The sequence below is a fragment of the Megalobrama amblycephala genome, linkage group LG14 (genome assembly GCF_018812025.1).
Source record: "Megalobrama amblycephala isolate DHTTF-2021 linkage group LG14, ASM1881202v1, whole genome shotgun sequence".
NCBI lineage: Eukaryota > Metazoa > Chordata > Actinopteri > Cypriniformes > Xenocyprididae > Megalobrama > Megalobrama amblycephala.
In genome coordinates this window covers 10902322-10927290 of record NC_063057.1, presented here as the reverse complement: position 1 = coordinate 10927290, position 24969 = coordinate 10902322, and the positions used below count along the sequence as shown (strand labels likewise).

General features: G+C 36.4%; 1 protein-coding gene and 1 long non-coding RNA gene across 15 annotated transcripts in view; one reads left to right on the top strand and one right to left on the bottom strand.

The window, feature by feature from the left end:
• Positions 1 to 24969, top strand: part of podxl (podocalyxin-like) — a 45263-nt gene that overhangs the window by 16889 nt on the left and 3405 nt on the right. For 10 of the 11 annotated variants that reach the window (XM_048155074.1, XM_048155080.1, XM_048155078.1 and 7 more), the window contains 2 exons: positions 4634 to 4834; positions 22873 to 23559. In XM_048155074.1, coding sequence (XP_048011031.1) covers positions 4813 to 4834; positions 22873 to 23559 — 709 coding nt within the window. In that variant the 5' untranslated portion in view covers positions 4634 to 4812. Of the gene's footprint in view, positions 1 to 4633; positions 4835 to 13127; positions 13533 to 22872; positions 23560 to 24969 lie in introns of those variants that run through there. The other variant, XM_048155072.1, reaches the window with a different exon arrangement.
• On the bottom strand, positions 38 to 24969 carry LOC125244818. 4 transcript variants are annotated; one of them, XR_007179391.1, is made up of 5 exons: positions 23647 to 24969; positions 8160 to 8248; positions 4264 to 4400; positions 1109 to 1219; positions 38 to 745 (listed from the first exon to the last, which is right to left on the bottom strand). It is a non-coding gene; the product is annotated as an uncharacterized LOC125244818 (long non-coding RNA). The 4 variants fall into 4 exon arrangements; XR_007179390.1 differs by lacking the exon at positions 23647 to 24969 and having other exon boundaries at positions 38 to 442; positions 574 to 745; positions 8160 to 9117; XR_007179392.1 differs by lacking the exon at positions 8160 to 8248.

The window sequence follows — 24969 nt, the reverse complement described above, 5'->3', positions numbered from 1 at the left end:
GAGAAAAGACAAGCCATTCAATTCATTCATTATTATTTTCTTTTTTAGAAAGTGGTAAGAGGACAGTGCTGGTTTTGACATCACAAAACAACATTATGAACATTCATTATCATTAGGCAGAAGAACCATTAAAAATGGTTACTACAATTAGCAATGTCTAAAAAATTGTTTTAATTACAATTTCATTAACACATTGAGTGCAGTCTGTAGCATAAAGGAGTTACACAGTTATTTGATTGAGCTGTAATTTTTGCTGACACATTAAATGACATTTAATTTGATAACTTATTATCAAATCTGCCACTGTCTGTCTCTTGAGATCGGTAGATAAACACTTGGATATGCAGCTTATTTCCCAGTGTGATTTGCTGGTCCAGGTGGCGCCATTTTCAATTAGAACAAGGGGTTCATCCATCCATTCTTTCGCTTTCACTCACATCTCCTGTTGTTTCATGGAAGAAAAAGACACAGGTTTGGAATGACATGATTTTCATTTTGGGTGAACTATTCATTAAAGATAAATTGTGTGCATGTCTGAGAGTTAAACTGATGTAATTTAGAAGTAAACAGTACCAGGATCAGGAATGTGAAAAAAAATAAAAGGATACAGGGAGAGGACGAAGCCCACAGATAAATGAGGAGAGAATTCCACACACAGATCCCAGGGTCAGGGCATAGTGGGAGAGAGACATCTGTGGGGGATGTGCTGACCTTCAAATAAAGATATACAAAGCCAAAGGGTCCCCTAGATGAGAAAAACACAAGGTATCTCAAAAGACTGGCATTCTATACAGATTATAAGGATAACTAATCAGAGCATCCTGATACTCTGAGAGAGTGACACTGACTGGGAGACAGAGATTTCCCAGAGAGGGAATGTGTAAAACATGCAGCCAGAGAGATAAAGGGAATGTACAGGGAAGTATTTCCATAGCAGGGTTTATGTGGCTTAAATACAGAGCATAAAAGGTGCCAGCTGGGTGCTTGTGTGTGTGATCTGATGCCCATTTTATACCTACCAGCAGTGAATTAAAGTGAACTTCCTAACAGTAGTTCAGGAGGTTCTTGTGCATAAAAAGCTAATGGTATTATATAAATAGCTGCTTACCTCAATCATTCCAACAATTTCTCTATCATCCCTGCATCACCCTCCCTTCCGCTCCATAATTTCGTCCCAAGGGGAACCAGGAAGCCACACCTGTCTGCCTTTTCCATATCTCTAAAATACAAAAATTATGATATAAACAATTATTAATTCATTATCATTTATGGATGCATTTCACAAAAAAATGTCTATATATATATATAACCTCCTGGGACCCAGGAATAGACTTTTGTCCTTTGTAGTGGACATTATATTTTAGTGAATTTCTCTGACAACATACATGTCACATTTTTAAGTTTAGATATCTTGTAAAGAGCACATTCAGGGCTTTTCAGATACCAAATGTTTGGAAATTTCACAATGACAACTCCCTCTCCTTGGTCTTTAAATGTGACTGACATTTAGTGATCAAATTTAACACTCTCACTGGAAATATGATAATATCATTTAAATCTGACTATTTTTCAAATTGTTTGTCATAATCAACATCTCAGGAAAATGTTATGGAGTTTCAAATCAAAATTTGAATTTATGTTACGAAACAGGACATTGATTTCATACAGTGGACAATGAGGACACTGGGACTTAAAGCATGTTTATTGGGCATTTTGGAAGACATAAGTGAATAGGGAAAGAAATTATGTTTCAATATCCCTATGAAATATTAGACATTATTTTGAAAATCTTACCAATTACTCCCATTATTACACTTCTTTTTTTCATTACATGTTGCCCCAAGAACACATTAATATGCAAATTAGATATACAATGTATTAATGCATTGTATATAATGGGAAAACCCACTTATGGCCATTTTACACATACAGGGAGTGCAGAATTATTAGGCAAGTTGATTTTTTGATCATATTTTTTTTCCAAGTACATTTTACCAATTCCAATCCACATCAATCATAACTACTATTAATATTGTTTTTAATCATTTATAAGTGATACATAATTGTTCATGAAGGCTGGAAATGAAAAATGCCTTATATTCAGGTGTGCAGAATTATTAGGCAGGTTTTCTTTTACAGGCCAAATGAGCCAAAAAAGAGATTTAACTCAGACTGAAAAGTCAAAAATGATTAAATACTCATGAGAAGGACGCAATACTAATGCAATACTAGAAATTGCAAAGTTAAAGCATGACCAATGGACAGCAAAATGCTCATTGGGTCAGCGGGGTCATACAAAAACAGGTGGAAAAGAAAAGACGCATGTTAACTGCAAAAGAATTAAGAATTAAGGTGAAGAATTAAGTGTGAAACCATCAGGAACCCTTTAGTCTCCAGTGCCACCATTTTCCAGAACTGCAGCCTACCTGGAGTCTCCAGAAGTGTGAGGTATCAGGATCTCAGAGACTTAGGCTAGCTAAAGAATCCTAAAAAATGACCCGCTCTTAATAAAAATCACAAGCTGAAGTGTTAGAAAATACATTAAGACTGGGTTTTTATAGGCCTTATAGACAGACAGATTGAGAGTGACTCTTGAAGGACCAGCACCACATCCTCTTGTACCACCGTTTGAAGAATTTATCTTCCAGAATCTGGCAGTAAGATGTGGGAGTTCACTTTTAGTCCATCTCTTATCCTGAAATGTCCGTCTTGCAGATATGGACTAAAAATGATCTTCTAAAACTTACTGTCAGATTTTGGAAGATGAATTCTTCAAACGGTGGTACAAGAGGATGTGGTGCTGGTCCTTCAAGAGTCACTCTCAAGCCGTCTGTCTATAAGGCCTATAAAAACCCAGTCTTCATGTATTTTCTAACACTTCAGCTTGTGATTTTTATTAAGAGCGGGTCATTTTTTAGGATTCTTTAGCTAGCCTAAGTCTCTGAGATCCTGACACCTCACACTTCTGGAGACTCCAGGTAGGTTGCAGTTCTGGAAAATGGTGGCGCTGGAGACTAAAGGGTTCCTGATGGTTTCACACTTAATTCTTCACCTTAATTCTTAATTCTTTTGCAGTTAACATGCGTCTTTTCTTTTCCACCTGTTTTTGTATGACCCCGCTGACCCAATGAGCATTTTGCTGTCCATTGGTCATGCTTTAACTTTGCAATTTCTAGTATTGCATTAGTATTGCGTCCTTCTCATGAGTATTTAATCATTTTTGACTTTTCAGTCTGAGTTAAATCTCTTTTTTGGCTCATTTGGCCTGTAAAAGAAAACCTGCCTAATAATTCTGCACACCTGAATAATAGGCGTTTTTCATTTCCAGCCTTCATGAACTATTATGTATCACTTATAAATGATTAAAAACAATATTAATGGTAGTTATTAAGATTGATGTGGATTGGAATTGGTAAAATGTACTTGGAAAAAAAATATGATCAGAAAATCAACTTGCCTAATAATTCTGCACTCCCTGTACTGCATAAAGCAAAATGGTATATTAATTCATTTTGTTATATCTTTCATATATCTTTATACAAATTCTGGTATAAAAAATCCTGAAACCTAACAATCGAATTGTGATTTTAATAGAAATCCTATTGTTTTTGCCTATTCATGTCTTTTTATTTTTTTTTTTTAAAATTGAGTCCTGGTGTCCTCTAAAGATGACATACCATAACATGGATAAAATATGATTTATCAAAAATACTATTTTTCAATTTTTTTTTCTCATGCTGTAAACAATGTAATGACATGAAAAAATACTAAATTCACAAAACTTTTTTTTCTGCTTCTCAGGAGGATATGTTGAAATGTTGAAAACAGTTGTGCTGCTTAATATTTTTTTGTGCAAACTCGGAAAATTTTCTTCAGGATTCTTTGATGTTCAAAAGGGTAGCATTTATGTGACATATACATCTTTTTCAGCATTTTTAATGTAACTTTTAATCAATTTATTGCATTCTTGCTGAATAAAAGACAACTTTACAGCGCAAAATAGATATTTTTCATACTAGCTAATTAATTTAAGGGCTTTAACAATCCTACTGATTTAAAAAATCTATGGGAAAAAATCCTAAATAATTTTCTGCAGGTTCTTCAATGTTGTGCCACAGATGATGCTGATTTGTATCATACCAGGAACATTCTTTGAAGTCTGTGGAATGTGAATGATCGATCGATTCCCTGAGCAGTGTAGACTGCAGTCATTCTTTAGATGGATGTGTTTTACGTGAGTTCCTCTTTGACTGTGTGCATTACCTCAAAGCAGTAGACTGGAAGTGGCCTCTGGCAGGCCCACGCCCACACTTCCCATTTCCTCCTATAGAAACGAAGAGATCGCCTAACAACTGTTTCTGGGGAAGCTCCCGTTGGCAGCTTCCTGTGCCACTCCCAATCTGTGAATAAACAGAACGTTTCTGAGTCTTGAGTAATGGCTGTCTGAAGAATCACCCCCGCCCCCACCCCTACAAAAAATCTTTTTCCGCTCTTTCCTTCCTCCTGTGACCTCCTTTAGTTATTCAACACTTGAAGTCTTGAATGTATGCTAAACATTCCTTTTGGGTCACAATGATCTCTGAAAGTCAGGGACATTCTAATAATAACAGACCAACTGCATCCTTCTTTTCAGACATACCCAAACCAGGACAGGGACCCATCAAAAGTGACCCAACCCAACAAGGGAGACACATTGTCATGAAGAGGGCTGGTGCAGATCTCCTGTCCCGGCTCCATCGCCTCAGCATGAGGCTCTACAGTTGCATTCTGAGATAATCTACAGGCTTTGGGTATCAGACCAGAGGCAGATAGATGATCCTTCTACAGGTCAAAGGTCATATCTAAACACCTACACACTGATTGTTTACTTGGAGAAGTTAAGAGTGTTCCACCACTGTTCTTGGTAAATGTTCCCAGCCTAGATCTTGGAATAGTCACCTCATCTCATGATGAAATGAAATGGGAAAATCCCATCAATAATCTTTTGTTAGTTACATAATGCAAGATACATTTACATATAAATGTGCTTGAGAACATTTGCATTAAATTGTCATTTTTTTTAGTCTAGACTCAATGCTGTGGATGACTTGCCACTTAAAAAAAATTTTTTTTTTTAATTAAAAAATAAAAATGTAAATGAATAAGCCGCTTATTACATTTATTTTTTAAAATAATATAGATAAACGTAACCTTACAATAAAAATCATTATTACAGTTTTTCTCAATTGCTAAAACACTAAACCATATTGTCTGAACCAAATGCTCAGTTGCCTGAACCCACTGATTGAATCAATCACTCTTTTGGCAAAACCCTAAGCACTTTTCACCTGTTTAGACACAACTTGCCAACACATTTTCATTGTGATGCACCCGTGCTGCATAATGGTGAGCACAGGTGACAAAAGTCAAACACGATTAAAGCACAGATGTCACCACTTGAACACAACAACTCAAAATTGATCACACTTGTGGCTAATGATGTGAGGGAACATAAAAAGTAAGCCAGTTCAGAGAGCACTGGTTTGTGAGGCCCTACAATGGATAGAAATCTGAGAGGAAGAGTTTGTGTGAGAGGAGGTCGAGGTGGTCAGCGAAGACCAAGAACGGTAATATCTGATGAAATCAGAGTTACTGTGATTGACCATGTTCTTGTCCATGGTATGAGCATGAGGGAGGCTGGACAAAGGGTACAACCAAACATCAGTAGATTCACTGTGTCCACCATAATCCGAAGATTTAGAGAAGAGAACAGGTAATTACCTTTTTTTGACATTATAGTACAGTATGTACATGTTGACAGCAATTACTGTATGACATACTATATACTGTACCACAGTATACTGTAAGTAAATGTGTTTCAGTACATCACTGTACCAATATACTGTAGTATTGTAATGGAGGGTTGGTCTAACTGTGTGTAGGCCTAGTATTCCATGTATATTTTTTGTAACTCCATGTTCTCTTTTTGTAGAATTGAAAGACTGCCACATGGGGGTGGGAGGACAGGTATGTTCTCCCCACACCAAGAGACCCTAACTGTTGACATGGTCCGTGAGAACAATGGCATTAAACTGAGTGAAATTCAGCAGAAGATCATTGAGGACCATGTAAATTTTGAGGGTATCAACAGTGTCAGCGTCTCTACTGTTGATCGTGTCCTCAAGCGCAACAGACTGTGCATGAAACAGCTATACAGAGTGCCCTTTGATCGCAACTCAGACAGAGTCAAAGAGCAAAGATTCCAGTATGTACAGGTTGGCATATATCCAGACACATTCAGTGTTGATTACTCTAAGTAGTGATTTACTGTAGTGGCCTAAATCACTTTTTCCGTATCACTTACAAAACTATATCTATTTCTACAGAGGGTTTTTCAGCTGGATGCAATGGAAAGACCCCATGAATACATCTACATGGATGAAGCTGGGTTTAATCTCACCAAAAGGAGAGGCCGTAATGTGATTGGCCATCGGGCCATTGTTGGTGTTCCTGGGCAGTGTGGTGGCAATGTCACACTATGTGCTGCCATTAGCAATCATGGGGTTGTCCACCATCATGCCAACCTGGGGCCCTACAACACTCACCAGCTCCTCATTTTCCTCAATCACATGTGAGATGCTCTGTTAGGGCAGCAGGATGAGCATCCCATCTATGTTGTTGTTTGGGACAATGTGAGTTTTCACAGAGCCCTCCAGGTTAGAGAGTGGTTCAATATGACCCAAGGATTTATCAATCTTTGCCTTCCACCGTACTCCCCTTTCCTAAACCCCATTGAGGAATTCTTCTCCTCATGGCGTTGGAAGGTATATGGACGCCAACCTTACACCAGGGTAAATCTCCTGCAAGCCATGGGACTTGCCTGTGGTGACATAGGTGTGGAGGCATGCCAAGCCTGGATACGGCATGCCAGGGGTTTTTTCCCCCGTTGCCTGGCCAGACAAAATGTGGCCTGTGATGTGGATGAAGTCCTGTGGCCTGACCCAGTACGGAGACATGATGCTGTGGCTGAGTAATGCACTTATTTGTATATTTTTGTACAAGTGCTAAATGCACAGGTTTTTTTGTTTTGCAACATGCATTTAGCCTACAGTGAACAATAAACATTTATTTTTCCAGCTTCATGTCCTGAGCATTGTTTTCTATTTTTCTACGTAGTGTTTAGTGACTGTTCAGTAGTGTTTTTAATTTTGATTGACTCGGGGCACGATTTGACAACATAGTTCAGTTTTGAGCACAGATTGAACTGTTTTGAGGTGAAAGTTTGGTTTTGCAAGAAGAGTCTGAGGTTTTGTGAATGTAGCTTGAAAATTGGGTTTTGTGTTCACAGTTTAGAGAAAAGGAGTCTTGGCAATCGAGAAAAACTGTAAATCAACCTTTAAGTTGACATACAGTTATTAGACATAAGTTTCTTATTCATGTTAGTCAAATATAACAATAAAATAATACATTATAAACTCAAACGGATAAAGAAAAGTAATTTATGAATGCTTTATAAAAATGCAATAGAAATGATATAACAATATAAAAGTTATTGTTTTTATTGCCAGTCATAGTCCTCCATACAAAGGGCTTCATTCATAATCACTGGTTCTTTCTAAGGCACATATCATTATTAATATTGCTCATATTAGGGATTTAAACAAATCAAATTATGACCTTTGCCAGGCAGATGATAAAGGTGAAAAAAACTCTACAGACTTACATTGAAGGAGGCATATCTATGGACTACTAGAATATCACAGAAACTTTGGGGTGGGCCCTTTTCACTTGGACCAATTAGAAACCATCTAGCAACAACCTACAACACCCTAGCAGCAACTTTTGAAGAGCAAACATTTTCTTCTGAAGTTCCACCAGGCAAGCTGTCTTTTTTTCCTTTTTTTTTTTACCGTTCTACAATAATCAAAAAGTTACCATATGTTATGCCTTTTTCAACAGTAAACCTGGAGGACCTAAAATACATTTCTTTAAACAATATAATAAGGCTTGCTCCTGCAGTACAGATTAATGTAAAGGCTGTCTGCCTGTCTGTTTGAAACGAAAAGGTTTTAAATATGTCGAACGTGTGCTTTAGAGTGGAAAAAGAGGTAGAAATAAACAAAGGATTTGTGGAGAGTGGTACTGTCAGCAGGAGATGAGAAAAATAATCTAGATCATACCATCGGAGGAGTTGCTCATTCAAACGCGTTCTCACACGCACAAACTGCTGTTTTTCTCCCGGGGATTGACTCCGGTCGGTACCAGGCTTCTGATAAGGAGGTGCAGAGTGTTCTGTGTTATGTCAACTCCTAAATCACACACTTTCAAGGATACTCTCTCTCTCACACACACACACACACACACACACACACACACACACACACACACACACACATATATGCATTTATCTCACAGTAAAAGAGAGAGTTCAAGCAACACAGGCAAGATCATGCAAATGCTACTTTGATCATTCAGAGACAGCATGCAGAATGTCTGACATATCAACCCTGTTTTGAATTTGCTACATTCTTGCTGCCTTTACTCCTCTGCCCCTTTAAACTTTGAGTTTTAATGCATAGACACACACATCGACCACCTGTATCTCTGAGAGAGTGTTGAGTCTGTCCATTTATCATTCTACCATAACTATCTATACTGACTGACAAACCACAAATCATCCCTCCTGGAAAACTCTGCTAAAGACTCTCCCATGTGGGAGTATGACTTGCTGTATGATAAAGATAAAAAAAAAAACGTTTTATAAATGTTTGGCAATTTAATTTAGTAAGCACAATAAATAAAATAGTAATTTCTCTTGGCTCTACGGTTCACAAAGTTAAAATACACAGTTATTGCACTTCTTCAACTCCCAAAAACAACTCGAAACCTTTTTCTTTTTTTTTTGAAATTGTCTTCTTGATTTCCTAAGCCTATATGACAGGACCCCAATGGCCTCTGTAAATTGCCAAGTCAAAAAAACAAAACAAAAAAACATGCAAAATAAAATAATATATTATTAAATAAAAAATTCAGCCTCAATTTCTGAAACCTGTGTTATTTTGCACATTTTATACAAAAAAAGTAGAGATGTCTTCATTTCAAATGACAAGAGTACGGAAGAGGATTAGGGCCAAGCAATAATAAAAAAATAAAACCATCTCGAGATTAAAGTTGTTAAATTTCGAGAAAAAACTCGAGGAAAAAGTCGAAATAAAATGTTGAGAATAAACTCATTAAATTACGAGAAAAAAGTCGTTAGATTATGAGAACAAATTCATTAAATTATGAGAAAAAAGTCGTTAAATTTTGAGAAAAAAGTCGAGATAAAATGTTGAGAATAAACATTAAATTATGAGAAAAGTCGTTAAATTACGAGAAAAAGTCGTTAAATTATGAGAACAAATTCGTAATTTAACGAATTTGTTCTCGCAATTTAATGACTTTTTCTCATAATTTAATGAGTTTATTCTCAACATTTTATCTGGACTTTTTTCTCGAAATGTAACATTTTTCTTATAATTTAACGAATTTGTTCTCGTAATTTAATGACTTTTTTCTCTAAATTTAACGAGTTTTTCTCGTAATTTAACGTTTATTCTCAACATTTTATCTAGACTTTTTTCTTGAAATTTAACAAGTTTTTTCTCGAAATTTAACGAGTTTTTCTCGTAATTTAATGAGTCTATTCTCAACATTTTATCTCAACCTTTTTCTCGAAATTTAACGAGTTTTTTCTCATAATTTAACGGAGTTTATTCTCAACGTTCTATTTCGACTTTTTTCTCGAAATTTAACGAGTTTTTTCTCGAAATTTAACAACTTTAATCTCGAGATGGTTTTATTTTTTTATTATTGCTTGGCCCTAATCCTCTTCCGTACAAGAGGGTGGGTAAATGATGACAGAATTTTAATTAAAATTAAATTTTAATTTAAAATGAATTTAACTATTCTTTTAAAAACAAAAAAAATGTCACCAACACCCAGTCCTCTGTGTCTTCTTTGCAGGGGATGAATCATTCAGAAATACTCAATCATCTGAAGTCACAAAACATATAACTGGAACATGGAATGTGAAAGCTGGACATCTACAATGCACACACAGTACGCACTTTCCACATATCTGAAGAACGCATGCCATAAATCTCAAGATAAATTCAATAAAAAAGCTTTAGAAATGGTATTCATCATGGGGGAGGCTTCGCCCTGCCGTGTCAGTGCTTGGCACGTAGTCTCAGCACATCTAAAGAGGGAGAGTGAATGAGAGCCCGCATTCTTGGAATGCTCTTACCATTGTGGCTCTTTAATGAGGCAGGGTGAGCGCGCACTCTCCCTGTGACAAACCCCTCGCGCGACACAGCTAAGGATGGATGGGAGGCGTGAAGCCAGACGTGAGAGCACCAACCTTCAGCCTTTCTACCCCCGAGCTGTTTAACATGCGTTCTGTCACTCGCCGCTCTGCGAAGAGTGTCAGAAGGGCACCCTCGAAAATCTAACCCAACAATGTTCTCTAGTTCTACAAATGCTTTATTACAAGCTGGAGATGTGTGAATGGAGTTCTAATATTCTTTTCTTCTGTAAGGTTCACTTTTCCTGCCTAAATGATCTGAAATTGAACTGAACCATTAACACTGAATAGTAAAATCACTGGATAAAATGAAACTGATTTAGCAAACCGTGCTGCCCACAGTATTGGGGTGTACCTAACAATTTTTATTTTATTATATCCAATTGAGTGTAGGGCCCCAACTGCAAAAAAAAAGAAAAAAGAAAAACATGAATAGCATAAAAGACACACTGCCAAAACTGCCAAGTCAAATAAATAAAAATAAACAAAATATTATAATAGACATGCTACATTCATTTGTGGAATTAATGTATGTAGAAGGTTTATAAAAAACAGTGTACAGCTCCAATGGTCTGTAGAAACCAAGACAAAAAAAAAAATATATATATATATATATATATATATATATATATATATATATATATAAAATATACATATATATATATATATAAATAAAACCTTAATGGTCCAGTTTCCAATGTCCTGTTTAATAAAAAATTAAAACAAGTATAAAATCATATAAAAGACCCATTACATTTATTTTAAGTTCATCTATGCAGAAAGGTATATAAAGTAGTGCCAAAAACATGCATAAAATAAAATAAATGAATGGACACACAACATTTATTTGTGGACATTATGTATACAAAATGGTGAATGATGAAATCTCACACAAACTGGTTCTTTCCAGAGGTATGAGGGTAATGAGTGGTAAAATCAGAAAAGAAAAAAAAAGATAAAATAAAAAACGTCTGGACGTCCAGCCCAATACCAGGATAAACGCCACATTCCTTTGCTCAGCTGCTGGTATTACGACACAATTGTGAGAATCATGAAGCATTTACACTTGACAACACACCCACGGCTCACATCTCAGCTAAAGCGAAAGATAAAGAACAGAAGTGGCTGAAATTTTTAAACCAGTTTACTTCTCCACGTAACAATGGATGCAGTCTCCAAAAGTTTCGAACTTAAAGTGTTAAGAGGGCAAACAGTCTATCATAGCAACTATTTCAGGACAGACAGAGACGCCCAGGAAGTACGACCAACACCCATGTGTTTATCTCCCTTTGTACAGCACCCTAAACATTTCCCCTCCACCATTCATAACAATCACACACGACATGACGGGAGCTTTGTCACTACTCTGATCTAACGTTTCCTATTGACTGGTTGTAACAGAGGGGCTTCTCTGGGCACACACTGAGTTAATGCTAAAATTAATGGAGCATAAGTAGATGCCCATGAGTGGAGGTCACAAAAGGTCACAGTTCATGAAACTAAACTTGAATGGAGGTATTGTCTTTTATGGCACTTAAAAGTAAACATGAATTTTCCAGACTAAAACAGGAGCTTTTGAAGTCTGGTTGTCATGGTTATTGGCTTGGTGACTGTGGTGTGTGCTGGCAGCGTCAGATCTGGCCTTCACAGGCCACAATCCGCACAGCAAACGCCACAGCAGCTGCGCTTACACATAGCTTTCTCAGACAAATTAACCCTTTCGTTTTCTGAACTTCACCAAATACTGCACCTGTTGATATGTAAGGCAAATTCCCAGACTAATATACTGAAAAAACAAACACGACATTACAAAGTCTGTAAGTGAAAAGCAAAACAGTAAAATTATGCATATTACGATTACCTTGTTAATGTCCCAAATTATTACAATAAATTAAATTAAATGATTTCGTTCATTTATTATTGTATTGTTATATAAAAATTGCTTTTTTTAAACAATATTTCATATCAAATTATGTAATTAATAGTAATATAATATTACTAATATTCCTAATAAATACTGTTATTATTATTATGATTAGTCTTGTGTCTGGCCCATGAACAAAATATTTTATTATTTTTTTATTTAAAAATTATATAATTAATTGTAATATTATATATTATTAATAATATTATATTAGTAATATATGTAATATACAATTAGTGTGTGTGTGTGTGTATATATATATATATATATATATATATATAGTAATTATTAGTAATATAATATGCAATTGGTAGAAATATATTATACAATTATATAATAATAATAATAATAATAATAATAATAATATTATTATTATTATTATTATTATTAGACTTGTGTCTAGCCCGTGAACAAAATATTTTATTGTTATATTAAAATTATATACAATTAATAGTAATATTATATATTATTATTGTTATATTAGTAATTAATGCAATATATATATATATATATATATATATATATATAGTAATTATTAGAAATATTAGTAATATTAATATTAGTAATATACTATGCAATAGGTAGAAATATATTATAAAAAATTATATTATAATAATATATTATTATTATTATTAGTCTGGTGTCTAGCTAATGAACAAAATATTTTATTATTCATATTTTATAATTATATACTATTAAATATATAATGAATAGTAATATTGATGTTGATTTAAAGATAGATCTGTACTTAAAACAGTGGAATGTTTGATTCATCATTAGTGTGGACAGTGTTATTCATGGGATAGTCTTGTGTCTTGTGTCAGAGTCCAACCCAGCCCTCTCTATTGGGTCCCCCCGCATGAGCTGATAACATCTCATACAGATCCTCTGTGTACGCGTGACAGCAGCAACCGCAGCAGCAGCAGCAGCAGCGCGAGCAGAGCACAGCACGTCACTCCAGACGACTCCGCGCATTCAATACATCACAATCCGCGCAGCCAAGGAAACCCACCAAAACTTTGCCCCCCAAATCCCCAGACCCTCAGGGTGGGGTAGCGCCGCAGAGAAGCAGCAACGCAAACAAAAGCACTCCTCTTGGCTTTAAGATAAAAAAAAATACCAGCTGCAAAAAAAAGTTTAGATACAAACTCAAAACGACAAGCGGAACCGATCGGCGTCTCCACATTTCCATGCAAAACTTTTTGTGAAGTCAGTGAACGCGGAGCGGCGAGCATCAAACTGACGGACTGAAAATGGCAATCACATGGACAATCATTGTATTAGGTGAGTTTACGTTCATTAACTTTAAGGATGGTGTTTGTATATTAATTAAACTTATTATATTGATCATATATTTAATATTAGCATTAACTAAAATAATATTAACACGATTTAGTCTTATATAATTTAGTTCATTAACGGTTGATTATTCAAACACCTAATTTGAATATAAACTGTTCGTGGTTTTAGTACTGGTTTAAATGTTTTAAATTCATTCAACAATTCCCAAATAAGGTCATAATGATTTAAACGTCTTTAGTCAGTTTCCTCAAGCTGCAACAGAGATCAGACTTCAAGTCCGACGATAACATTTAGATCAAACGTTTAAGTGGAAATTCTTTAGTAACTTTAATTAATGAGCCAAAAATAAACATTATTGTGTCAGAAACATTTGCCACTTTTAATTTCTGAAGGTCTTACTGTTTTTAAAATGATATATAAAATTCCATTTGTCAAACATTTAAACGCTTGTCTTTTTGTCTGGCATTTTTGCCCTGAGTCCTGGTTAATGTCTGACCCTTTTCTGACATAAATTACATCTCATAAAATTCTGATTAACACGTTCTCACAAACATTTATAATTAATGTACATCAACTGTTTATGATTTAAAGATAATAAAAAATAAAAAAAAATATTTTGCTGATGGCTGCTAATCAAAAAAGACCTGACCGCATATGTAGGGGGAGATTTGTTATTGTGGCTCTGGGAAGTGCAGCATCTGTGCCACTCAACATTTCTGTCAGCCGCTTTGCTGAAATTACAAACAGTGACACAATTACAGATAAAGTGCGTCTCAGACTCCAGAGGGATGTAAGGGAGGACTGTTATTCTTTAATTATCAGTGTGGTGCACCTGCCCGTCCACATCACACTGACAGGCTATAAAAGATGGTCATGTTTTGTTAAGCTGACCTAAAAGCATCATAAGCATTTCTGCCTATACTCTGTCTCAGTCAGCCTTTTCTAAGAGGTCTGATTAATTGTTTGAAATTGCATTCTTGCAAGGCTTGTAGGATTAAGTACAAGAAGTGAGGATGCTGTAATTGCCGCTTTTCAAGGTTAAGCCTTTATCGATGTTTCCTAGAATATTTATAAAAGGTTCTCTATGTGTTGATAAACCTGGGTTTATCGTTGTGTTGTGTAACGTTTCCTCCATCCTCCATCCTCTACTGTCAAAATAACCCCTCAACTTTTAAATCAGCCAAACTAAACTGATTGCAACAAAGTATCCTTTGGCAGTGGTCTGGTCTGGATGGGTCCTGGCCGGCCGTCTCACACAAGGCTTGGGAAAGTGCAGAACAATGGGTAGGAAAGTGTTCTGTCAACATCCCCGTTCCCAGAGAGAAAGGTGTGGCACTTATTTCCTCTCTCCTCTGCTCATGCCTGATCTTACTATATAATCACAGCCAAATGATCCAACTTTTTCTGATAAACAACATCCCTGAGGTTATTCAAGGAATGAAAGATGAAGCAAGAGTAGATGATGGTGGAGTTTTATGATGCTTTTTAAAGACCCCATGAAAAGCCTTGTTATTGATGGTTTTCTATCTTGTGTTGATGCATTTGCTACTGAAACAGGAAGTTTGGGTGGGGCATAGTGAAGGGCTTGTCCCTTTTTAAGTAGCCAATAACCATTAGTTTGCAACCATGAACTCAAAGTGTATCACGGTATAATTGTATATCAAAATAAAAAACATAGTTGAATAAGATTTAAAGGGTTAGTTCACACAAAAATGAAATTTCTGTCATTAATTACTCACCCTCATGCCGTTCCAAGACCTTCGTTCATCTTCGTAACACAAATTAATATATTTTTGACGAAATCCGAGAGGTTTTCTTTATCCTTCATTAAAAGCAACGAAATTACCAGAAATCCAGAAAAGTAGTAAAAACAGTCAAACGTCAACGTGACTACAGTAGTTCAATCTTAATGTTATGAAGTGTTAAGATACTTTTTGTGCGCAAAAACAAAACAAAAATAACGACTTTATTCAACAATTTTTCCTCTTCTATGTCAGTCTTTTACGTAGTTGGCACTGTGCTGCGAACGTCTGCTCATTATTGGCCGGCTCCTGCGTCATCATCACACGCATGCCTCGTGCTGCTCACGTAAACAGCATCGTTCTAGATTCGGACGTAGAACCTGGAAGCACTGCAACAATAAAAGTGTAGCAGAATGACAGGGGAGAGATGAATTTGTTGAATATTATCATTATTTTTGTTTTGTTTTTGCACACATAAATTATTCTCGTCGCTTCATAACATGTAAGTTTGAACCACTGTAGTCATGCTAAATATTTTAACAATGTCTTTACTACTTTTCTGGACCATGAATGTGGTAATTTCATTGCTTTCAATGAAGGATAAAAAAACCTCTCAGATTTCATCAAAATATCTTAATTTGTGTTCAGAAGATGAACGAAAGTCTTACGGGTACGGGACGACATGAGGTTGAGTAATTAATAACAGAAATTAATTTTTTGGGTAAACTAACCCTTTAAATAGTTTTTTTTTTTTTTTTATCTTATACATACATGTTTTTTAAGATACGGAGCCCCAGACATGACATGCAGGAAAAAAATAGTATGCTAAATTGTGTGCACGATTTACTAATTCGTTCCCTCGATTTACTAAAACGTGCGCACGATTTACTGTTTCGTTCCCTTGATTTACTAAAAGGTGCGCACGATTTACTGTTTCGTTCCCTTGATTTAGTAAAACGTACACACGATTTACTGTTTCGTTCCCTTGATTTAGTAAAACATACACACGATTTACTGTTTCGTTCCCTTGATTTAGTAAAACGTGCACACGATTTACTGTTTCGTTCCCTTGATTTACTAAAACGTACACACGATTTACTGTTTCGTTCCCTTGATTTAGTAAAACATACACACGATTTACTGTTTCGTTCCCTTGATTTAGTAAAACGTGCACACGATTTACTGTTTCGTTCCCTTGATTTAGTAAAACGTACACACGATTTACTGTTTCGTTCCCTTGATTTAGGAAAACATGCACACGATTTACTGTTTCGTTCCCTTGATTTAGGAAAACGTGCCCACAATTTACTGTTTCGTTCCCTTGATTTACTAAAACGTGCCCACAATTTACTGTTTCGTTCCCTTGATTTAGGAAAACATGCACGCGATTTACTGTTTCGTTCCCTTGATTTAGGAAAACGTGCCCACGATTTACTGTTTCGTTCCCTTGATTTAGGAAAACATGCACACGATTTACTGTTTCGTTCCCTTGATTTAGTAAAACGTACACACGATTTACTGTTTCGTTCCCTTGATTTAGTAAAACGTACACACGATTTACTGTTTCGTTCCCTTGATTTAGGAAAACATGCACACGATTTACTGTTTCGTTCCCTTGATTTAGGAAAACGTGCACACGATTTACTGTTTCGTTCCCTTGATTTACTAAAACGTGCCCACAATTTACTGTTTCGTTCCCTTGATTTAGGAAAACATGCACACGATTTACTGTTTCGTTCCCTTGATTTAGGAAAACGTGCACACGATTTACTGTTTCGTTCCCTTGATTTACTAAAACGTGCCCACGATTTACTGTTTCGTTCCCTTCATTCACTAAAACGTGCGCACGATTTACTGATTCGTTCCCTTGATTTACTAAAACGTGCGCACGATTTACTGATTCGTTCCCTTGATTTACTAAAACGTGCACACGATTTACTGATTCGTTCCCTTGATTTACTAAAACGTGCGCATGATTTACTGATTCGTTCCCTTGATTTACTAAAACGTGTGCATGATTTACTGTTTCGTTCCCTCGATTCACTAAAACGTGCACATGATTTACTGTTTCGTTCCCTCGATTCACTAAAACGTGCACACGATTTACTGTTTCGTTCCCTCGATTCACTAAAACGTGCACACGATTTACTGTTTCGTTCCCTTGATTTACTAAAATGTGCACACGATTTACTATTTCGTTCCCTCGATTTATAATTCACATGATTTATAAATCAAGGGAACGAAATATTACGAGGGTCAAATATTGCGCACAATATTTTTGCAATTTGATATGCAGTGCAATTTTATATACTTCTATTTTAATATATTTTTTATATATATTTCCCATGATGCAATGCTGAGTTCCTCCAGTCTTCAGTGTAACATGATCCTTTGGAAATAATGGAAATAAAGTCAATTTGGTGCTAAAAAAAATACTTCCTGTTATTATCAATGTTGACAACAGTTACTGCTTAATATTTTTGTGGAAACCGTGATAATTTTTTTCAGTGATTCTCACATTCATCTTTGATGAATAGGAAGTTCAGAAGAACAGCATTTATTTAAAATGGAACTCTTTTATAACATTATAAAAGTCTTTATTGTCAATTTAATGCAGCTTTGCTGAATAAAATTATTTATTTCTACTGACCCCAAACTTTTGAACAGTGTAAATGGTATAAATCTCCACATGCTGACATATGTCAACCATCCAGCCTTAGCACAAACCATGATTTTTGTGCTGGTCATTTGCAGATGGTTTTAAGTGGAGGGACTAAATACTCAGAAACGCCCATAAGTGCAAGATGAGTCATCAATATGTTCTGCCCGTTTACAGAAGAAAAAAAAAAGATACTAAAGTGTATATTTATCAGCTAAAACCTTATATTGACAGACTGGCATAAATTGCCTTGAACTATTAGGAACTATTCATTGACTAAAAGCCACAAAACTCCATTTTGATTTCATGGGTTCTTAGTATGGCACCAAGAAGTAGTGTAATCCCCTGCTTAACGTGGGAGTGTCGGAATGCTTTATAAGGGAGCTGAGTAAGGTAAAGAGAGAGTGAGAGACTGGCTTGTGTATCTTGAGACTGCAAAGATGGCCCCTCTGTCATTCTCCCCCTTTGCTTATTATGTATAACGTCTGCAACTGGCACCACCACGGTCTTCAACTCCCTTTTCTAATCCAACCTCTAACCCGGCCTCCCCTCTCCACCCACAAATCCTTCATTTCATCACACGGATACTTTGCACCTTATAGCAGCTAGTATTTCTTAGCAAAAAAAAGGCACTCTCCAACAGATGAGCTCATATATCAGCTCAGCATTATTGAGTGTTTGCAATTATTCAAAATCCCTTTATCTTTAAATGAAAGAAATGTGGCACTTTAGCTTTGATACCTCACACTCTGAGTATGCAGTTCTCATAAAGCTTGATGCAGTTCTATTAGTACACATAATGATGTCTAATAGTGTGTGTCATGAGGAATGTGTTTGAGTCAGGCACACAAATGCCCACTGACCTTGTTCGGCCTCTGTCCAGCCCTCTCAGACTCCTTCTCTCTTTCTTCTGTCTGTCTTTCATTCACTGTGCACATTTTTATATTCACAGTCCCTCTCCTCACCTCAATAGTGGGGGTTAGTGACTCAGCTCCATAAAGGAGCCCCCCCAACCCCATCTTACCCCTCCCCCTCCCACTGGGCCAGTTCAATTACCCCTGAATAGCACACTATCATGGGGGAGAGGGGGCTTGGGGCCCAACAAGGTCTTGCACACAGCTTTTTTTTGGGGGGTGTGTGTGTATTCAAATCAATTAGTACAATACAATATAATACAACTGCATTAATCCCCAAGGGGCAATTTAGGAAAAAAATATTACTTTATTAGTCCCCTAAAAAGTACAATGCTGTCACTGGGGCAGTACCTCAAGGTACAAAACTAAAAGCTACTAATATGTCCCTTTAAGGTACTACATTTAGGGGTAAATAAGGTACACAGATGTACCTTTTTGCTTTTTTACCTTAAGGCATGGCCATAACCACCATAGACACCATAGACCTCTCCATTACACACTGCTATGTTTGTTGTTACACTGTGTCTACACCAGACGCGACCTTATTCTCGCTGCACCACAACAGCTAAAAGCTGTCTACACTGAACTTAACAAACCGACCATTGCAAAGCACTTGGACTACATCAGAAATAGAACGGGGAATCCGTTTACTGATGGGAATTTGTTGTGTCGCGTTGCACCACATCCAGTGCAGACAATATCACTGATTATAATTGGTTCTATTATCTTTTGACGTGTCACGTGGCACCGCTCGTGTCCGATGTAGACGCGGTGTTAGAATGACAAAAAGTTTTAAATGTTACATTTTTAGGCTGTATACCACCAGCAATTTAACAGTGCTCGTTAATGTAAAAATTATTAAGATGGCCAATCAAATGAAAGAAGGCGGACTTACTGTTCACAGAAGACGAGCATAAATTCCAACGCAACGCTTTAGTTTTAGCAGTGAAAGCGTGCATTGTAAGATGTAACTAGCTAAATATTTAAAGGTGCCCTCGAATGAAAAATTGAATTTATATTGGCATAGTTACATAACAAGAGTTCAGTACATGGAAATGACATACATTGAGTCTCAAACTCCATTGTTTCCTCCTTTTTATATAAATCTCATTTGTTTAAAAGACCTCCGAAGAACAGGCGAATCTCAACATAACACCGACTGTTACGTAACAGTTGGGGTGTACGCCCCCAATATTTGCATATGCCAGCCCACGTTTCCAACATTATAAAAGGCATTAGACAAGGGCAGCCAGTTTTAACGTCTGGATGTGCACAACCAAATCATCAGACTAGGTAAGCAAGCAAGAACAATAGCGAAAAATGGCAGATGGAGCAATAATAACTGACATGATCCATGGTAACATTATATTTTTGGTGATATTTGTAAACTGTCTTTCTAAATATTTCGTTAGCATGTTGCTAATGTACTGTTAAATGTGGTTAAAGTTACCATCGGTTATTACTGTATTCACGGAGACAAGAGAGCCGTCGCTATTTTCACTTTTAAACACTTGCAGTCTGTATAATGCATAAACACAACTTCATTCTTTATAAATCTCTCCAACAGAGTATCATTAGCCGTTAGCCACGGAGCACTATCAAACTCATTCAAAATCAGAAGTAAACAATATAACAGTATACAATACTCACATAATCTGACGCATGCATGACGCATGCATGACGAACACTTTGTAAAGATCCATTTTAAGGGTTATATTAGCTGTGTAAACTTTGTTAAGGTGTTCAAACTGTTCAAGGCAAGCGCGAGCTCTGTGGGCGGAGAGCACGGGATTTAAAGGGGCCGCAGCATAAAATCGGCGCGTTGATGCCCCAAAATAGGCAGTTAAAAAAATTAATTAAAAAAAATCTATGGGGTATTTTGATCTGAAACTTCACAGACACATTCAGGGGACACCTTAGACTTATATTACATCTTTTAAAAACATAATCTAGGGCACCTTTAATATTTGACAACTGTTTTCCAATAGAAATGTTCAGCGACCGACAGTAATATCCATTGATGGGAAGAGGGAAGAGTAATCATTTAATTCCTATAATAAAAATATCAATAATCCAATCTGTGTTGAGCTCCTGGGATTACTGGAACCGTACCTCCAGAATCCCAGTGAGAGTGTGGGAGGGAGTCTGTAGGACAGATATAAGAGTGAATTGTATGCCAATGTGAGGGGTCACACATGAGTATGGAGTATGTATGCAGGTGAAATGTCTGCATCTTTTCCAAACAGTCCCTACATTGATAGTGTTAAGTCCGGCAGCCCTGTCAGTGGGTAATAAACAGACTGCAACTGACAGCAGGGTCAACGAGGGTCAATCGTAATGATGGAACTATTGGAAACCACAGGGTGATGAAGGAAGATAAGAGTAAAAACACCAACCTCACACTTTCCATTACTCAAATAAATGCTTTCAAAGAGTTTCATGGTAATTAATTGGGTTCTTAAAAACAAGGACCAACTGAGTGCAGCGAAAGGGCTTAGTTCAACAGTTAGGTCTGGAGCTGTGATAGGCAGCCTTGCTGATTAGCGGTGGCCATATTTTTGGATACGCAAGGCTGCGTGATAAGATGGTGATTAGACAGAGGGCTAAATGAAAGACAACACTGGTTCACCAACCAAAATAAACAGCCTCTCATCACTACCCCCCATCCCGACAGCAACAATGCACTGTTTCTACAACAACCACTACTGATTGTCCTGACATCCCATTAGGTCAAGATTTACAAGATCATCCTGGGTGGCCACTGAACAGTTCTGGGGGAAAAAGCATTAGGAACTACACCAGAAATGGAAATTAATTGCGTAAAATGTAGGAGTTTAAGTCACTTATTGCATAAAGTCTTGGACTGACTGATATAAACAGTCGTCATGGTGTCTGGAATCAGCCAGTGATGTTTTGACAGAGATATCTGCTTACTGTCATGAATACCCTAGTGAAAAAAATCTATATCAAAATGTATTTATTTCTCACTGTATTTTGTAATGTGTTTGTAGTATAGTTAGCATAAAATAAATGTATTTCAAATACATTTTAGTATATTTATTTTTCACTAGGGTAATGACTCACATTATTTTAAGTTACACAAATAGCACATATAATGAACAGCAAATATATTATGAACTTGAGGGCCACAAGTTAAGGAAAAGCAATTGTTTTAAGTCTCAAGAGACATGAAACAAATTTGGACACCATTGTTTTGGCATCTGTGGTTCTGCCCATAAGAGTAGGTGTGTCACTTCCTAAGTTATTGTATGGAGTGTCCTGTCCAGCTCACTAAAACAGAGATAAAGTCTCATTACAATGTGACATCAAGACATAATAATAGCAATATGAGGTGTATAAATAAAAAGAAGAAAATTTAAAATCACAGCTTGACAGAAACTAAGTAATGAAAATGTACTGTTTTTGATGGCGGTCTGATACCTCAAGAAGGAAATAAATTGCATGGGATTAAAATAAATACAAGACGATCACTTTAAATTATATAATCCCAATGCCATTTTAAGCATACAATTAAAATCACTGCCAATAAAATTTCACTGATGATAATTGAGGACATTTCACTCTGAAGAACAAAGCCACATTCACATTCGAAAAAGGATCCAGATGAAGACTGACCGTTTAAATAACTAAACTTAGCTTAGTATATTACCTGACAAACACTGCGAAAATACTCCTTGAAAAGTAGCAAAATTCAGTTGTTACTTTAGTCAATTGATAGAACACTAATAGTTCAATTCAAATCAGTTACAGCATGATCAAGTGTGCATTAACTCATCAGCAATGAAGCTACTTGTTAGCATGCATAAAAGCAGCTTTCACTCTTTTCTATTTCAACATGCAAAAACAGAGTTTACTGCACTGCTGCTGTGTATCTACTGTATAATTCTGTGTTATAGCAATCGCACACAACCAATAAGAAACGCTGAGTTTGCAAAGCAATATATTCTTACACTTACAGTTTTATTTTTTGTTGTTGTTCCTCATAGGTGCTCTCCTGCATGATGCCTCAACGCAAATCAATGCATCCACCTCATCGGGCACCACTAAACCCCCCTCAGTGGACATCACTAAACCCACCTCAGTGGACACCACTAAACCCCTCTCAGTGGACACCACTAAACCCGCCTCAGTGATCCCCACTTCACCCACCTCATCTAACCCCATTATATCCACCGCAATGAACCTGATCTCCACTAAACCCTCCACACTGAATCTGGAAGCATCCACCAAACTGAACCCCACTACAGTAAACCCCACTACACCCACCAAACAGAACATCACTAAACCCATCCCTACACAAAACCCCACTACATCCAACACTACACCCGCCGAACTGAGCCCCACTACTTTAAAGCATCCCACTACTTTAAAGCATCCCACATCATCTTTGTCACCCCACTCCACTCCTTTGGCGTCTTTGACTACTAAAGAGCCAACCCAGCAACCCAGTACGTCTGATTCACCCCGAGTTACAACCCAAATCACAACAATTCAACTCACCACAACCAACACAAATCCTACAGACTCCAAAGTTCAACAGTCCTACAGTACTAAAAGTTCAACACCATTCAGCCAAGATACCACCAGCTCAAATGAACCTGCAACCACTACCAATAAAAGAAGTGGAACTTCCCCAAACTACCAGACAGTCCCATCAGCTGGTACCGCAAATCGTGAGTCACATTAATCACAAAAGTACAGCCTTTATGACTGCACAACTTGAACACCTAACGATGGTAATTCTGTGATTGTTTACTCACCCTCTTGTCCTTACGCGTATGACTTTCTTTCTTCCATGGAACACAAAATCAGCACTTTTAAATAACGTTCCTGCTGTTCTTTTTCACTCAATGGAAGCAGCACTGTGTTAGAAAAAAAACATACAAGAATCACAATTGAGATTTGATAAATGCAAGACTTTAATAAATGATGACTTTAATTTCTGTTCAGTTTTTTAGCTTGACAGCTTTTGGTTAACTGTTGTATTTGGAAAAAGCATAGAGTCTTCTGTAATAGAGTAGTTCAATTTCAAATACGTGCTAGAAATAGTTTTGTGCGTCCCTATCTATGGGAAAGGGAAAATTCTGAGTTCTGTACATGGAATGTCACTGCACAATCTATGGCCTCTCTTTAGGCCTTCTTCATCAAACTTTGATAATCTGTTTCAAAACCAATAGTTTGATGTTATCATGTTTCTTGGCTAACAATCTGATAAGCATAAAAACGCAACACAACAATGTTAGGTAAAATAGCCCACTTCTAATTAATGAACAGATTTGGTTAAATAATTTTCATAAGCATTGTGTTACATTGTGCTGGGCAAAGGGACTTTTAAAAGTAATGCATTACAATATTGCGTTACTTAGTTACTTTTTATGGAAAGTAATAACAACAACAACAAAAATTATATTTTTGGCAAATATAAATGCCCTTTCACACCAAAAGTGGAATGAATAAGCTCACAAATCACAAATGTGAAGTTTATCTAAAGTCATTTTTGCTGGTTGAATTGGATCATCGAAAGTCAGCAGCAAAGACATTGGTTAATAAAGTGAGATTAAGAACAAAGTATATTTGTTCAATTTAATATATTTAATTATTGCATTTCACAGTTTTATTCATTTTGAATACTGACAGGAGAGATGTCAGTTAATACATGGGAAAACAAAATAACTTGCGTTACTTGTTTGAAAAGTAACTCTGATATTTTGTTGTAAGTTTAAAAGTAATTCATTACTAGTTACTTTAAATGTAATCTGATTCCATTACTTTAGTTACTTGTAATGTGTTACCCCCAACACTGGTTACAAAGTTACAAAACATACAAGAATTGCAATTGTGATATGAGCCCTTTTCGTTTATGGAAATTTATGGCACTTTTTTTTTTTTTTTTTTTTTTTTTTTTTTTTGCTCTTGGTCACCACAGCTCTTGGTCACCATACACTTCTATTGTATGGGAAAGAGCACTGAATCTTCCAAATATATTCTGCTGTGTTCCACTAAAACAAGTTGACATGAGGGCGAGTAAAGGATGACAGAATTTTAGTTTGAACTACTAAAAAGCATTTACTTTTCCTGTCCAC